Raw genomic sequence first — 18,510 nt, forward strand, 5'->3', positions numbered from 1 at the left:
AAAACCCCGGGTCATCCGTGTTAGGACCATATGTGTTGACTAACGTCACCTGTCTGCCCCTCACCCTGCCCTTTAATATGATGTAGCGACCATTCGTATCCACCTTGACCGCATCGACAGTAAAATGTATGCCTTTTCGCACCAGAATGGAAAACCCTCTAGCATAGGAAGAGTATTTGGAGGAGTGTATTGATTCAGCCCATCTCCTCCCGACCTGGGTGTGCGTATGTGGGGCAGCATGTGTCTCTTGAAACATAACTATGTCTATCTGCCACCTGTCAAGTGAAGCGAAGATTTGGTGAATTTTCTTGGGATTGGTGTAGCCCCTAATGTTCCACGTTAAAAGATTTAGTTGTTTGGCTCCTATTCCTGTCCCAGCCATGTTAATTTGTAGTGTGTTCCAGGTTTGTAATCGTGTGTGACCCAGCCGTATGTCTGCATCGTGCAATGTATCAACTGGGCGTTAGCATCACAATGAGAGCAATATTTACAACTTGAACGGAAGTTGGCAGTGCATCTCAAGCAGTTTGATCCATAACTAGTAACTTCAGACCCCCCCAACCACCCTCCACCCACAACAGCAGCCCAATCCTGCTGAGGCCATACCCCGTATGAACAATCCCATAGCTTAGAACTGTGTTGGGGAGCTCCCATGTGGGGGTCCGCCCGAGCAACACGTCTCCATCCGAACTATCGGATGTGGACGGACTACAGTAATAACTCCCTGCTTGCATTTGTGAATGAACAGTAGGTGGTTACCTAACATTTAGTTACAGTATAATCAGCCTTATGTCAACACCTTTAGTTGCAAGTGCCCTTCACAAGCCACGTTCCCGGTGAGCACAATGGGAGGGGAGACCGAGCATAAGCAACTGCCCCACAAAGAAGGACAAGTAATACCAAGTGATCAAGGGCCGACTTCCCGCATACGAGTACAGCATGTGAGGTGTGGAGTAGACCCGTACCCGCAATACTGCATTGATACAGTTAAGTGCGCCCCCACCCTCCACCCTCCCTGTGCTGGGGTAACAGGTAATATACAGTGTTTGGCGCATTTGTTATTAATCATGCGTCTACGCACGATATCTAAATTCGCTAGTCCAGGACATTATATTAGTGCACCCACATTGTGGCCTAGTACCAGCCAAAACCAGTTGTTCCCACCGTATAACATTAAGTTCGGCGATGTCTAATTTGTGGGTGGGTGGAAGCTGAATCTGAGTGTACAACCCCTCTGCATCAACTAGCGTATACATTCCTCATCTGACCTGTGGACCTCGCCACGTGCAAGACAGCGTCTTCAGTGCAGTTTGGCCAGGTTTTCGCCGTACTTGTCTGCAGATTAAGGTCTCGTGACATCCACTCCCTGTTTGCGACTCACCCCACTGCACATGTCCGTAGATCCGCATAAGTAACTGTCCAAAGTGTCAGACTTGCCGTCGGCAGTGAGTTTCATTCGCCTCGAGTTCTCCTGTTGGGTAGCGTCGGTGCAATATACTAGGCATAGCAAGTTCTCTGTTCCATTATGTGGACATTTGTGGCAGTTGCCAGGTATGACCTTTCACTCAACATCCTCCTCCTGGTCGGCGCCTCTTTCATTTCTACGTGAAGAAGTGATCTTCTTGATAAAGTCGTTGGCCGCTTTAGGTGAGTTGAGCAACGTTGATTTTCCTTTCCAAGTCACTTTCAGCCGTGCAGGGTACAGCATAGCATATTCTACCTTCAGATCACGCAGCTTGGCTTTTGCCGTGTTGAATTCTCTGCGGGCCTGTTGGACCGCTATTGTAAAGTCTGGATAGAACTCTAACTTGTTGTTTTGAAACGTAAGGTGCTTGTGGTCGCGAGCCAGTCGCAGAATCACGTCCCTGTCTCGGTAGTTCAGTACTCGTGCGACAATCGGCCTGGGTGGAGTACCTGGTGGCGGACGTGGTGCCAATGTGCGGTGGGCCCGTTCCACGATGAACACCTCGGACAGTGAGTCTTTTCCAAAAAGCGTCGTACATAGTTCCTCCACATACAATTCCATCTTCCCGGTGTTTGTAGATTCCGGTACCCCCGCTATGCGAATATTGTTGCGTCTCGATCTAGCTTCCAAATCTTCTGACTTCGATTTGATGACTTCTAATATCTTCTCGAATCCCGTGCATCTGGACGTGCTCGTTCGTGCTTCATCCTCCACAGCAGAGATTCGTGTTTCCGCCTCGTCCAGCCGCTCGCCGTGTTTGTCCATTTTCGCCGCCATATTGTCTACCCTGGACGTGAGATGATCCAATTTGCCATTCATGTCTTGTAGTGTGGATTGGATAGACTTCAGAATAGCTTCCATGTTACTTGCCGCCGCACCCGGTGCTTCCGCTTCGGTATCCGAGTGTGATGAGGGAGTCCTGGTGGCCCTGCGGGTTTCGAAGCTGATTTTAGTCTGCTGCTTATCTGGTTTGCCCATCTTGTGTCTAGCCCCACCGGGTCGTAGCAGAGCGCGGTACGGTGCAATGGGCTGACTGTAGCCGATTAAGTTCGTCGATCACTGCGAATTGGGAGCACCTCGGCGGTTGATCTCGGTTTTCTGTGGGTCAGCGCCTGCACCTGGGTCCGTCGCGCGTAGTACCGTAGAAAACCTTTGGTCACTTTAGGGCCGGCACCCGAACATACCGTTCGGTCCGGTAGTGGCCTCCTCGCAAACGCTTGTATGGCAGAAATCTCCCGTCTGTGCACGCAATTTACAGATCGCGCTTGGTGCTCCACACACACTCAGGCCTCACCGCGTGTCTCACACGCCTCGAGTCGACGGTTGGATATCCCTGCGCGGACTTTATTTCACAGCTCGCGGTATAATGCGTTCCTTGCGTGGCTCTCGCCCTCCCAGAAATGTGCGTCGCATCAGCTTGCCAACTGCCCGTCCCCTTGCAAGAGCAGTTCAAGCGTTGTTCATTTGCCACATCCTTAGATTATACTACATATGCCACAGCTGGGTAACAGGTCGCGCATAATGGAGATTGTAAGGGTTGTCGCATCCCAGCACCTCACCCACGCTTCAAACCTCTGAGCATTTGTGTGGCGTTGTCTGTTTTTGATGTAGCGTTCTTTGCTGTGATCCCGGGCGCTGTAGGCGTGTGTCACCATTAGCCACGAATCTGCACTAAAAATGGGTTAAGGAGATCCTTTAGTCCTTTACCGCCGTCATGCCGATGTGATGTTTCGCCCCTCTGTGCCTGCAGCCCTCTTGACTAGAGACATAGCCACCGCGCTTCACTGATTATGTCCCCGCAGTCAGTCACAGTGTGCCGGGTGAGAGTTCGTGCCATGAAGGTGCGGGACACCGTTGAGGAGCGCAGTGCAGTCAGGGCAGGTGCGGGGTGACAGTGCTCAAGGCTTCGCCGAGGCTGGGGTTTTCTCTGTCTTGCTGTGCTGTGTCCTCGGCAGTATGTGGTTAATACCACGGCAACAAAGCTAGCCCGGTGACCTCCGGCATGGTGTGGTTACCGATCGCGACGCTGCTGCGGGCAATGGGCGCCGCCATCTTGCGAACCGTCTGCGCGCCAAAATCCTGATGGTCACTTTGCCGATATTTGATTCTGTTAGCGCCGCTCAGGGGTTACGTGTTATGGGCGCTGCATTCGCGGGTGGCTTAAAGCTGAGTGCATGGTATTTGAAGCCCAGTCCGTTTCATGCGCAAGCAGGCAGCGGGTGTCCCAGCCTCGCAGTGTATGTGCAGTTCAACCACGCTTAGCGTTTATTTAGAGCCCTCTTCTCTTGTGAATAATTGAAGGACCCATGCGCCTTACCGCTAGCGTGTGTCAGTCTGCGCCCATTCCGCTCCGGCATCGCGTTGAGCCTTCATGAACACTCATGCGCCCGCTGCAGAGTCCGTAGGGTCCGGGGCACAGCAACCGCCATCCTGCTTCGTTCCCGCTGACCTCCGGAGCCACAAACTTTCACAAAGTTAGATGCGATGTCCTGCAGCTGGGGACCCCAGATTGTCCACGATTGTTCTCCACCTTTCTAGCCACCTCAGGATGTGGCTCAATCACATTTTCGGGAGCATAATGCGATTAAAATAGCACGATGTTCAGTCCGTCCGGCGGAGCTGCCTGTTCAGACAACCATTCCGCAGTGCGCCCTCTAGCGCCCCCGTCAATCAGATTTCTAGTTCATTTTTCTGCATGTTGAATATATTCCTCCTTGTCTTGGCAATATTAAAAATTCCGTCACTGTATCTATGGAATAAACAATAATCACCAATATACAAACTATAGGAAAGTCTCTTTCCACTGTGAAAACAGAACCACTGCCCCCTTAATGGTGTTATGAATTCCTCAAATCAATGCAACATCCTCGCCCAAAATATTATTATGATCAGGTAGACCGCCAAATATTAAATATTCCGCTATGTATTCATGGAATAAACAATGATTGCCACAACCCCCCGACAACATTTATTTGGACAGGATCTGTTGACAGAACTTAAAAAATATGTTCGAAGGAAAAAATACTCCACTCAAAGGTGGCGCTCACAATCAGGGGCAGCACCACGTGACAGGAATAAAACGGAAGCGCGCCGGCGGAAGAGTATAGACCGACCGGGACTGAGAGATCGGATCGGACGATAGCCGCGAAGCAGGACGAAACAAGGTAAGACGCCGTGAATGGCTTTAAGTCAGAAGCAACCCTTAAGCCTTTTTTTAATATCGTGAAAATAGAATGAGTCAGAGTGACACGTTCTCGTCTTTCCCACCAGGCACTCGGCGGAAGTGTCCGGAGAAGCATTCCCAACACAAAAATGTCTACATAAGAGGTGCTCATGATTTTAAACTAGGTAAGAAGTTCACCAGAGCGATTAAACAATAGGGAGTAAACACAGTATCCCAGCTAAAACACTCTTTTATTGTTTTTTTCTAGCGGTAGAGAAAGCCTCCTACAGAGTTTAAGTGAGTGGTTGGATTTATTTTTTCTTTTGAGAGAAACCGTACCATTGTCTGACTACGCATGCTAAAATATATATTTAACATCTAAGTGGTTCTGCGTCGTGTTGAATTAAAAGACCCCATAATCAGAAGATTCACTAGAGAGGTAAGATGCAGAAAGGTGGTTGTTGAACCACAAAACAGCTTTTAGGTGTAAATATCTGAAAGAATTAATAAGAGTCCCTTCTCTTTTTTTCATCCACAGTTTGCGGTCCTGATGAGAACCCCATAACAAAAGGGAGTTCGAAACACGTAGACCTTATTTCTTTGTGAACCATAAGGAAATATAAATAATATTTGCATTTTAGTTGATCTAGTGTACAAAGTATACTATGGTTCCTGTACAAATTGTATATGAAATGTACATAAAAATGGTTATTGCGAGTAAAATATTCGAGTGTGAATGTGTGGAATGTAAGAACCTGTAGAGAGTGAATGTGTATGACTGATACCAAGGGGTATAGTATTGACTAGGGGTATATGTGTTGATTTAATGTTTTTGTCCTTTGTTTGTAATGTATAAAAAATCCGCTGAAACAAATGAAAAATGACAAACTAAATAGAAATTAAAACTTCAAGATTAATTCTAAAAATCAATTTCGCCCTTATAGTGTTTAATTCGTATGATGGAAATTGAAATAAAAATGTTGTGATTCATATTGGCAGCATTGGCAGTTGTTCTACAGTATACACTAGGCAGGGTTTGGCCTTGCTGTCTGGGAGCCCATACCCAGTGTCGCGTATCCTACAAGATGTTATAAGCATACTCCACATTCTATCCTAAAGAAACAGATAGTCTTGCAATAGTAAAAAAACTACGTTTTGAGTATTTCACTATCAGGACAGGCCACACACATGTCCTACCTTTCACATACACTGCACCCTGCCTACAGGGGTACCTTGCTCCTACCCTTGGGGTAACTAACATGTAAGAAAATGGAAGGTTAGGGCCTGGCAATTGGGTGCACCTGCCAGGCTGACATGGAATTTTAAAACTGCATGCAGACACTGCAGTATCAGGCCAGATATACTTTTTCAGGGCTACTCATGTGGGTGGCACAATCAGTGCTGCAGGCCCACTAGTAGCATTTGACTTAAAGGCCCTGGCACACGTAGTGAACATTACTTGGGGCTTACCAGTAAACCAAATATGCCATTCAAGGGGAACCAATCATACTAACAGTTTTCCTAGGGAGCACTTGCACTTTAAAGCTGAACAGCACTGGCAAAGTGCCCAAAGCATCCAAGCCAAAAAAAACAAAATTCAGCACAGCATCCACAATACAGGAGGTAGAGGCAAAAAATCAGGGGACAGCACGCCAAGGATGCTAGGTCAAACAGTATTGATAAAAGGTCATTTTTAATCAACTGTTATCACAGAGTTAATCACTTAGGGATAAATAGCAGAGTTTGGAAAAGGCTCCATGACTCCTCTTATGCAAAGCCACCTCTCTAGTGATATATAGCCTGCAAGTCTGGTCTCCAGCTCTGTTAAAAATGATTGAGAAAATGGAGGCCTTAGTATTGCATAGATTGTTGGACTGAAACACAGGTGCTCTGCTTGAGATAATCAGGTTAAAGTTGAAAATGTTTTGAACATAAGCCAGAATAGTTCAGTCCACCCTATCCTGGTATATCACTCAGTTGCAAATGAGGCGACAATAATTAATAGCAGTTACTGAAGGAAAGTGTAATAATACTATTAGCATCCTCATTTCCCTCTCCGCCACAGGTGAATTAAGCTTATCGTAGCAAGGGGATAAACAAATCTTGCACAGCTGCTTCTATCACAAGCTGTTCTCTTTTTAGGACTGGGCCCACCCAACTGTTACTTTCACTGAAGGAGAATGTAGGTCCTAATGCCCAGGAGGAGGTGTGGAACAAAGAAATTAATTGATATGTTTGCTTTTTCTTAATTGGCCATTAGGCTTACAGTTGGCTTAAGGGAAGGAATGGGAGGGGACCAGACAGCATAACGCTGAGTAAGTTGTAATAGAAAAGCTGTTATCCCCTGGGCAAGAGTGCGCTGAATTCAAGGAGTAGAAGAGAGGAGCAACAAAATGCAGAGCACACCGGCAGAGCAGGAATCTAGCAACCATGAGATACTCTCTTTGTTGGTCTGTAAGGGGAGCATTTTGATTGGCTGGCCAGCACCCAACATTCAATAAAGGGTGCTAATCCACTTTAACTCGTTAATACCTTCAGGGTGTGGACAATTTGAACATCACATACTCCCACTAAAGGTAGTAAATCAGTCTGGTCTCTTTTAGAGCCACCGCTTTGGGCTCCTGGGGAAGAGATTCCACAGAAGTGTAAGGCTTTTTTTTGGCTGTGAATGACAATCAGTGCACATGACACTTGATAACCTTGAAAGTGAAAGTAGAAAGAGCAGTTTGGCTCTATCTACTTTCATTGTGTTTTGTGCTCGGGGTACAGCTCAGCTTCCCAAGCTCCAATCAAAACTTGAGAAGTACCTTTGGAGAGAAGAGATTATTAACTTACCAATGGTAACTTTCCCCACTAAATCCCAGCCTGGTGTTATCTGCAGGAGGGCAATCCCTGAGCAGAGATCAATCCAATAAAATCATGAATTGAAAGGGGGGAGTGCCCTCCATGCTTTTGCTTTTGCTATTCCTCACCTACCCACCAAGTTAACCAACAGTGTACCTGCCCCATTGGGGGAATATGTTGGGCAAAACGTACACAATACTCATGGACCAGGCTATTTTGAAAAAGAATGGGTTACGTCCAATGTTTCCTGGCATTACCCTTCACGCCCACTTTAAAGACCATACAGTTGTTTGTCCCATCATTGGGGCAGTCTGGAGACTTTACCTTAAATCTGCCTTCCTCAGGAAGTGTGTGGGTGGGGCTTTGGGGGGGGGGGGAATATCAATAGGCACTAGTGATATATTTTTTCTAGATAATGGGTGGGGCTGACCTGCCCTGGCATCTCGTACCTAGAAGCCCTCACATCATTTCTGCCCCACTGGGGGGAAATTGGGGGATCTATGCTCAATCTACTCTCCCTGAGGGGGGAAAAGGAAAACTAGACATCAGGGGTCAGATGTACGACCCGCCAATTTATGACTCTCAAATTGTGTCGCATTTGCAACTCGCAATTAGGGACTCCCAAATTGGGATGTATAAAAGTGTCTCTGACACTGTTTGAGATTTCTAATGGGGTCGCAGATTGCATGCCTCATGAATTTTAATGAAGAAGGTGAAATTTGCGACCCCATTAGGAATGGATTGCACTCCCAGGGATGTTGGCCAGCTGGAATCACCATGTCTGGGACTGCTTTTTAAAAAAGGAAAACGGGATGCATTTGAAAAAGAAAAATTAAACTTTCAGTTACATTTTTTAATGTGCAAGCATTGGTCCTGGGGCCACTGCCTGCTCTTAAAAATATTTTCTCATATACTCACAAAGGGCTAGGGGTCCCCTCGGCACCGCTTCCTGTTTGCGAGTGGTTTACCACCTACTTAAAGCATGTTGATGACACTGATGGGGATGGGGTACTAAACCTGTGTCCCCACCCTAAGTTTTAATATTTAGCAAATCCCACTTAAATAAAATTTCATGTGGATTTTGCATTAATTTTTAAATCACTCACTCACTTTCCTGCACGGGCCCCCAATTAGTTGCAGAAGTGCCTCCCTGTCTCCAGGTGAAGTACCGACCTCTATCAAACGCGTTTTTTTAGAGAGCGAGGACTGCAGATGATGAAGCATGACACCTGATGGTGTGTGAGAACAGTCCTTACATTTTTTTTATATGCCCAACACCACACAGAAGAATGAGTAGTGTGCCTCCATGTTCGTTGTGTGTACATGTATTACTTGGAGGCCAGCTCACCCTGATTACCCCGTAGCCTCTTGTTCCGTCCCCTAGTGAATATTAGAATTAGTGTGTATATAGTTTTCATAAATGCCTGTTGTTGGTAGGTTTCCCATGTTGTCTGCATTCCTTAGGCCCAATGCGCAGCTACCCACATACCCAGAAAAATTGATAGCATTTTAGGTCTTTAACTGTCACAAGTGATAGGTCTGCCCACACTAATGGCAAAACATTTTTAAAGGGAGAACTGTGGAAACACATATTAGCAGAAAATCGTTTTTTATGTACTATAAGTATTTCCAGTTTTGTGAAAGAAAAAAAAAAGTCCTCTGAATCACATGATGTTATGGGTAAACCCAAATTTATAGTTGTATGAAGAGCCAATGGTCATGAAGTCATACTCTTGAGGACATTTAAACATTGCATAGCTTTACTATGTATCTATTTTTAATTCATAAGATTTTACCTTGTGAACTGATGCATGGTCGGTAAACTAAATTGGTGTTAGCTGCAGTTCTGTTGATTGTGCTGGGTATTGGACAATTAACAAAAAATATGAACCCTCTGGCCATAGGAGTATGTCAGATATAATGGTACATTACCTTTGTAGATCAGCCATCAGATTAAAACATTGTCACCTACTTATATTTATCCCGACTTTTACTGTTTGATTCCAACAATTAGTTTATTTGAAACAAACATGAGTGATCTACATTATTGACACCTTACTGAATTCAGAATTATGTCTACATTTCATATGTGTAGAGCTTTCTAGGTTCATTCATTAGTTTCATAACTCTTTCCAACCCAAATTGCAAACAGGAAGAAACCACAATAATGAGAGTTATTGATACCCACATAGAAAATTGAGCGAACTGTGGTGAAAATAAATTTGGGAAGGGAAAAAAATGAGTGTATTTGTGAACTTTCGGTCATACTTGCGATACCAATTCGGGTGCCCACTAACGTTTGGCCTCAGGGTCAACCTGGGACAGAAAAGCTCATACATGAAAATAAAAGTGGTCCTCATTGGTAAATTAGATAGCTAGAAAAGTGAACCATGTATTCATATCTGGTCAGTTTTGAAATTGTACCACAGACGTTGTAAGTGTTATGCAAGGTGTGGGAGACTGCCTGGACTTGCTGCAGGCAATGTTTGTTTTAATATCCGGGAAATCAGAAGTAAAAATCGTTCCAGCAGGCCTTCAAACAGTCAAAAAAACGTTCACACAATGGCCTATTATTGCCTGATTATCCCATAGGAAGAACGACCAAGTTAGCCTCTAAACGATTGCACCAACCCAGCACGAACAGCGATTTTGGCGTTGACTTTTTTTATATTTAGCATTAGCACTGTACTCTAAACAAGCCTTTTAGATTACAAATGTGAAAAAAGGGATGAAAACATACATTTACACAATTTCTTCTTTGCAGCAACATTATGCAAATTAGAATATTATCATGAAGCGGAAAATATTTTCAGAACGTAAGCAAAAATATACTTCTTTAAATACTATATTGATTAAACGATTGTCAAAGCTTTTTTTCCGAAAATCCTTACTTTTGTTTGTTAAATTGACTCTCAAATGTGATGTTCTCCTCCACAGTAGCATTCAAGAGCCATGGCTTCTGGGAAGCATACGCCACAGATGGTCGTTTTCTAGAAATAAAGAAAATTGCACAGTACATTATGATGTGTTTTTCGGTTCATTTTGAGCAAGTGCGCAAATTCAACCCTGATGATTCGAAGCTTAATAAGGTCTCATGTTAAAATTAAACAAATATAATTGCAAATTAATGATACTATCAATACTACTAAATTGCGACTATTCATTCAATTGCAGATTATAAAGCTAATTGCACCGCTTCTATCCTCATCACAAGTCTTATTTGTATTTAATGGTCTTTTATGGAGCTGGGTTCCTCACGCTTGATAAGATGCCCATTGATGTAGGCCCTGTGATCTTCTAGGTTCATAAAAACAAAGTTGTTTGTGTACCAAAAATTCCAAGGTACATTGCAAAGGCACGTGCCTTATGAATACACAAAGGACAAGGGATGGAATCTCGTTTCAGGATGTACCTCACATTATCATGCTATGGTCTGTACACTACAATGGAATGGAGGCGCATCCCATTTCTTAAAGGGAGCAAACAATAAAGGACTATGGTTGCTGGACTCCACTGTAGCTGGCATTCTGGTTCTCCTTATCCCTGGTAGAAAAAGCCTAAACTTTCAATGTTTGTGTCCCGAGGGCAATGATAGTATCATTTGGGTTCACAAGTTGTTTCCTGATAATGAGCAGCCACGGGCCGTGGAGGGAGTTACGGTGGGTCAGGGAGGCGGGGAGGGGGAGGGGCAGGGTGGAGAGGGCTAAAAACCGGCATATGGATAATTACAGGTAAGTAAACAATTTCAATAATAAAACGAATTTCGTAGCGCGCCCTGCATCGCAAAATGCGATGCAGTGCGTGCTACGAAATTCGTTTTATTAATCAAATTGTTTACTTACCTGTAATTATCCAGGTGCCAGTTTTTAGCCCTCTCCACCCTGCCCCTCCCCCTCCCCGCCTCCCTGCCCCACCGTAACTCCCTCCACGGCCCGCGGCTGATAATGAGTGGTATTCTTTCCTACAATTAAGGGATAAGTATAATGTTCACAAGTCTTGTCTTAGTCAATATGATAGATGAAAGGACGTTCTTAATACGGTTTGGCTGAATCATAATATTTCCACGCCCACTTCTGTGACTCCCAATTTAATCAATTAAGAACACATAGATCCACGCAAGCACCCTTTATATAATCTTCTTCAATTTAGTCAATAATTACATAAAAAGCAAGACTGAACACAATTTGGAATCAGATTTTGGTTTGATCCTTTCTTCCCAAGTGTGAAAAAAGTTATGGCTTGAGATTGGTTGAGTCGCTGGTGCTGGAGAGAATACTCAATCCATATATTTTCTCTATCATAGGTTATACCTATTGTTATTAATACATTTAATAGTTCATTTTCCGACTCGTGTTGTACTTCACTCTGTGGGATAATAAAAAAGCTATTGCCATATTATCAAGAACGGCGATAACATTATCGCAGCTATAGCTGCAGCAATCTGTCGCTAAAGCAGAGATAGGGGGCGTGATAATATGCCCTTGTGGACTACTTGACAATGAGCATGCCAAATAGTGTGCAGATATTTTGTCACCCAAACAACATTTATCACTCTTTTGTCTGGACAAAAAAGGAAAAGTGATATATAGTTTCTTATGCTGCCTTGCATATGGAGGACACATTAGAGCTACAGTACTCTGCGCTCCAATTTATGCAGAAGCTGTTTAATGGGAGAACCCAGAACCACCATTTTAAGTGGAGTTGCCGGGGAATGGAACTTGGGATAATATCCAGAAAAGATTCATATGCAGGAGAGAGCTTGATGTTAAAAAAAGAGCCTGCTTTTACACCTTTCAGATCCCTTAAGCACACAAACTCTGTCAGTCGTTCTATGACCGGGGAACGAGGGACTTGTTTTGCTGTGGCAGGGGTATCCCAAAGCAGAGGCAAGCCTTTCACGTAGGCTAACCAAACAATCCTCTCACAACAAGGAGATTTGAGGAGACTCCTAATCACAGCTCTATAGTATTCTAGTTTGTCTATGGATCTCAGTCAATGCCAGTACAAGATAGGGTGACACTGGATGAGTAGGTTTATTTGAACATATTTTTATTACAGTAGCGTAACAAAAATTTACAACAAATTTCGTCATTGGAAAAATTACTCCACGTTTTTACATATTTCTTGAGTGAACCTGACTGTATTTTGTACTTTTCTTACTCTCCTTTTCAAGAGCACTGTACCAGAACACACTAAAACCCCTCTTTGATCAGATAATCTATAAACATGTAAATACATACAGAATTCATCTTTCCATCATACCAATTTTCGCTGCGCGAAAAAGATTGGTATTCATTTGAAGAAGGAGTTTAGCTAAAAGGCATTTTGCTGTGGTGTGGACAGGTATGTGGAGCCCTTAGTGTCCAGCTGGGTACAAGACACAGGTGAATGGCATCTGGCCGATGACACACAACTTTGCCTTTCTCGTAAAGAAGATAAGGTCCATGAAGACCTAGACACCTGGAGAGATTGCTGGATAACTTTGAGGAGGTAGCGGCATGGGCCAGAGGGTGGATCAGGTCCTGGGGCTTCTAAAGAGGCTCCGCCTTCACATAACTCTTGAACAAATAGGACATGCAGGGGAATCTGAGGTACCGCCACAGATTAAGGAAACAATAGAGTAATAAAGATATATTAGTCAAGGCAGGTAGATGAGATAAGGATGGTGCACCAATATAGGAGAGGGCAACATCAGGTGGGTTGAGTGGACATTTCTCTACCTAATGACATGAAGAATCTAGTATGTGATGATCACAGTCTTTGTTCTTTGCTATATATGGTATGAGAAATCATAAATTAATATATATATATATATATTTTTTTAAATGTATTCACCGTGGAGAAGTATGCTACATGCACAAATACTCATGTGCACAGACAAACACACACAGACACACACTCTCTCCCTCTTTCTGGTGAGTGTAGTTCAGCAGCACTTTCCATTGCAAAGGCATGTTTTAGTTTGGTTATAACTTTTGACTATGTGGATCTTTTACCATGAAATGTGCTTAACTACTTACTCAGTCAACTAAGACTTAAAGGGGGTGGTGGAAAATTGTTAATTTCCTATTTCAACTCCCATAGACCATTTTGCAGAAAGATAAAAGCAAAATTCCATGGACGGATTTACACCGAAATAGCATCAAAGCAGAACTTTACTAATAAAGTGTGCTTTTTTTGATTCAGTGTAAATCCGTTTCATCAGTTTTAGATTTAAAAAAGGTGCCAGGCAGGATTTAAAGGGTCAGCACTTTTGTATATCTTGACAGATATCTATATGTTAACTTGCATTATAATGTTGACACTGTTTAATAAATATGTCTGAAATTTGTCATACACTAAGTAAGTTTAGATTAGTATTGATGTTTTAGGATCTGCCTATATCCATAAAGGGGGGGCGGGGGCGGGGGGGTGTCAGAAAGAGATTAAATCAATCCTAAAAAGTTTTATTTGTTTTTTCAAGAACCGTTTGTATTTTGCAAGAATAGTAAGTGCTAGTCCTCAAATTTCTTGGGAGGCTAAACAAGGAGGAAGTGTGAACTAGGGAGTAGGCCTTACCTTCCTCACTCCAGCAGCAATACTACTACTGCCAGACATCTCAACCACATCTATGACCTGCCCATCAGATTTCTAATCATCCTCACTGAGGATTAGAATGCACAATATTCGAGAGTGTGAGCAACAGTCTATTTTATTTCCACTCAAATCTGTGAAAATAGCATGGCTGCAAAGACACTGAATGGTTAAGGATCACCGTGTTGTCTACCATTCTTCTGTTTCGCTGACCTTACGAGACATAAACGAAGGATTAATTCGCAGTCTCCTTCTGCTGTAAATGTAGGCAACGTCAGACTGAAATGGAGCGTTAGGGGTTGAACTACCAACCACCAGGACACATTAAAATGGCAAGTTAAAACGTAGACAGTGTAAATAGTCATGTCTTGGAAAGGCAAATTAAACTATCCAACAACTCCAAAAATCATTGCATACCAGAGTGTACTTGAGCCAAGAAATGATAAAAAATGCAACGTGTTTGTTGCAAAATAAACCATAGTGCAGCAGCTACAAAACCTTATATGTAACTCAAATACTTCTAAGCAGAGGCTTGTCTGTAGCTACAACACCTTATGTTCATTCCTTTACTGAAGACCATCTTCACTTAAATTTTTTTACACTGAATACTTTGGGTGGTTTTCGGGTTTCAGTTTTGGGTTCAAGGTTCAGAAACATATTGCCTATTCATTTCAGAGAGGAGGTTTATCACAATAAATTTAGATACCTGAATTATTCTTTTTTTAATTTTTTTCCACTATTCCTTCCACCACTCATTGCATATGGCTTAGGTATTAGGCAATACAGAGTCAATAAAGTATTGTCTGGAATGAATGTGTCATCACTTACTCCCTTACTCACACTTTTTCATGATCTCAAATGGGTCTCTCATCTGCATGTGTTGCTCTGAAAAGATCTTTAACTTATACAGGCATGGTTACACCGTTGTGCGATATATCCTTAATAGAAATGCTATATAAACTATCTTTATTCATCACTTTATTCCTTTGGGTTGATTAGAGAAGTGTTCACATATTTTAGAATCAGTTTCATAACACTTGCTCGTTTGCCATCCTCTGAAGATATAGTATTTCTTCTTTAGATGGACTATGTAAGTGGCTAGGAGAGTAGTCTGTTTGGTTTCTGTCAGATATACACAGGACAAATACACTTATTATTTGATTACATTACTCCTATAAAAGTATAAATAAAGGATAAAACCTTTTACAAACTGCTCTTTCTTACCTTCACCTGAAATTGCCCTTGCCCTTTCTCATCTTTGCCTCAGACTGACTTTTCTTATCTTGTCTTGGGAGCTAATTGTGAGTTTGGTGGTCTGATGTACCCCCAAACCCACAGTGGCGGTGAGGCTGCCACAGCACTGGTGGTCTGGCTGCCCAACCATGAGTTGGGAGGCCAGACCCTAATAGCACCACTGCTACTACAGTGGTCTGAGGCCCGCAATAAGCTGGTGGTGCCGCTGTGGCACCGCCAAGCATATCATGAGTCTCCTTACTGTCACAGTTTTCAAGGCAGTGAGCCCGGCTGGTGCCTTTGTGCATGGGGTTGAACCACTCTTGCTGCATGCAGGAACACACTTCAGTGGTCCCATCGCGGTGCCTTTTTAAGCCTCTGCTATGAGCCTTATCAAGGCACCCCATTGGGACTGCCACCGCAGGACTGCCCACTGGATTTTAACTCACAATCCGGTGGGCGGACAACTTTGGTGGTCTTGGAGCGGTGCGCTGGTGTGGCGGCCCGCTCAAAGACCGCCAAAGTCGGAATCGGCCCTCCTGATCTTTGATAATGATATGATACGGGGAAAAAAAGGTAATCCTCAAAATCTGGGCTTCTAATATAAGTGTACAACTACAATTCTTTCTGTGCTCTTCAGAAGACCTAATGTTTATTCATGAATAGGCTTGAGAAATTAATATACGTATCACTTAATATAGGAAAAGTACACACTAATATCAAGTTTTTCATTTAAAGAAAGGTAAACCTCTGATGTTTCAAGAGTCATATAAAGTACACATATTTACAAGGTGGGTATTCAAAATAAGAAATAAATAAGTGTGGTGGAACAGTGTTCCTGAAGGTGAGCTGTGGTACAAGAAAGATATAACAAAATCCCTGGTTTTCATGAATGCAATCTCAAGTGTAAAGGTAAGCAGTCATTACATAATTTTGCCCATTCATAGGTTACACAGTAAAAACATCTAATGATTTTAGCATCACTATTTTCACCTATGGGGGTTGAGTTTATAATCCAGGACTTCACCAGGACTAAAGTAATAGAATACACCCTCTGAAGTAGATTGGACTTACTCCAGCAGAGGCCAGTATCAGGATCCAGGGCAGGTACAGTTGGAATTGGCTACCTGGGCAAGTGCAGTTAACCACATGCGCGCGGCGCATTTTCCCGCTGAGAATCGCGAAATCCCGCGGTTCATGACGAGCTCAGCTTGTCATGAGCGTACGAGCGGTGTACCTCATGACGAGCTGAGCTCGTCATCAGAGTGGAAGGGGTTAAAGGTGTCATGTAGCAGAACTGAAAATCAGCCTTAAGACTTTTGGAGTCCACTTCGTTATCCTGAAGACAAAAGGAAGCAGATCAAGTCCTTCAGGGTGCCTCTCAGGTCTCAAAGAGCAGGTTAAATCCTCTTCTGATCTTCCTCAGGTCCAGCAGGGTTCTTAAGAGGGTGCCGCGGATGCTACATTTAAGTCTGGTATTAGCTTGTGGGTGTGGTAATGGTTTGCCCCTCACTAAGCAATGGGGTAAAAGTTCCCTGTGGTACCCATTCCCACATTAGTAGCAGTTTCTGTCTGCCCTACTGCAAACAATCCCTCAGTCACCCTCCCTTCTAAAATTCTAAATTGTGAAACCATTCTATTTTTGTTCAGAGCCTTTGTGCCTACCCAGAGATGAGGCCAGGGTAATGAGCAGCACCTCCTTTGTGGTCACTTCAAACCAGGTCTGGAGGCATCCCCCACCAAATGGAATCGGGCTTGCCTGAGAGGGAGATCAAAAGAAGGGGCCAATCAAGGTGTCATTTAATATCAGCCTGTTGGAAAGCTACCTTTCGAATACATTAAGCTCCTTGGCACAGCCCAAATGCTCATGTTGTCAGGGGGAAGAAGCACTGCCCCCCACCTGGGCCTTTGTCTTTAATCTTACAGCAGTTTTCATACCTCATTCAGGACCATTCACCAGTTGGGTGACAGTTGGAAGGTGCATGTCATTTAGCTTTAACGTTCAAGAGTTTCAGGCAGGGAAAAGGTAACTTTATAAAAGGCACTTTCACTTAATATTTATCAATCATCTGACTTCACCATCAACTTGGGTAGGGATACTGAAATGAGTTGTTTTGTCAGGTATCTAGTTGGTCCTTACCTGAGATAGCAGAATTAGTCTATTTGCAATTTTTACACTGCATCAGTCAGGCTATAATGGTTGATCTGAAGCCATTTTTGCACTGCCACTTTAGTGGATAGCATAGCAGGTGCTGTAATCCATTAGTGTCATTCAACGTCCAGGCCATGGGTACCCTATACCATATACTAGGGATGTAAAGGCAAGTTAAATATACCAATTGGGCATACACCAATTCAGCCATGCTAAAAGGGGGAACGCAGGCACTTTACAACTGATATCTGGGGTACAGTGCACAGAGTTCTACAACCAGAAAGAACAGATAGGACTATCATATTGGGGTACACCACAGATAAGACTGTCATTTCCTACAAATACAATCAAAGTAGGCAAGGAAATTAAATGAATCGCATCAGAATGTATAATTATTTAATAAACACTGCAGAAAACAGCCCAAAATAACGTACCAATTATATGATATGTCAAATAAAACACAATGGGCCTCATGTATAGGAGGACAATGGCTAGATGCCCTATTCATAATTTTTTTTGCCTCATTTCCAAATGTAGAGCAGCTGCTGGTTTTGCTGACAAAAACATAAATTCATTGGGGCCATTATTACTCCTGCTAGCCTCCTATCAGGTCATTAAAACCATGCAAACTGTCATCCTCTCATATAGAAATACAAATCACACTCCCCCACCGGATTAGGGAACATTAGTTTAGCTACTCTTAAAGACATACACCTGCGTTGGCTGTTAATATTCCGGGGTACGGTATCTGAATATGAAATCCAAAATATTGTTTCACCATAAGTCAATATTTCATGCATGCAAAGTTATTGTGGGGCAAAACATCAAAATTCATATATATATATATATTTTGCCTTTGTTAATTATATTAATGTTTAATATATGGTTGGAATTTAGCATAGTTTTATTTTTTTAATTGTGATGTTTAATATATATTTTACCATAATTGTTATGTGTACTTTTTTTATATTATTAATTTTACATTGTTGTCTTTGAATAATCTTATTTTCTTTTGTGTTATTTGATTTGTTGGGGCGTCAGACTGGGTAGTGTTTTATTTAAAAGTTTTTTTAGCATTTA

The 18,510-nt window shown here is 43.0% G+C and overlaps 1 protein-coding gene across 3 annotated transcripts in view; it reads right to left on the bottom strand.

Moving 5' to 3' along the window:
* Window positions 1-18,510, bottom strand: part of ABCC8 (ATP binding cassette subfamily C member 8) — a 1,340,683-nt gene that overhangs the window by 549,804 nt on the left and 772,369 nt on the right. For all 3 annotated transcript variants that reach the window (XM_078681060.1, XM_078681061.1, XM_078681059.1), the window contains one exon: window positions 10,364-10,462. In XM_078681060.1, the coding sequence (XP_078537186.1) occupies window positions 10,364-10,462 (99 nt within the window). The remainder of the gene's footprint in view (window positions 1-10,363; window positions 10,463-18,510) is intronic.

This window comes from Lissotriton helveticus, chromosome 3_1, assembly GCF_964261635.1.
Source record: "Lissotriton helveticus chromosome 3_1, aLisHel1.1, whole genome shotgun sequence".
In the NCBI taxonomy this organism is placed as follows: Eukaryota; Metazoa; Chordata; class Amphibia; order Caudata; family Salamandridae; genus Lissotriton; species Lissotriton helveticus.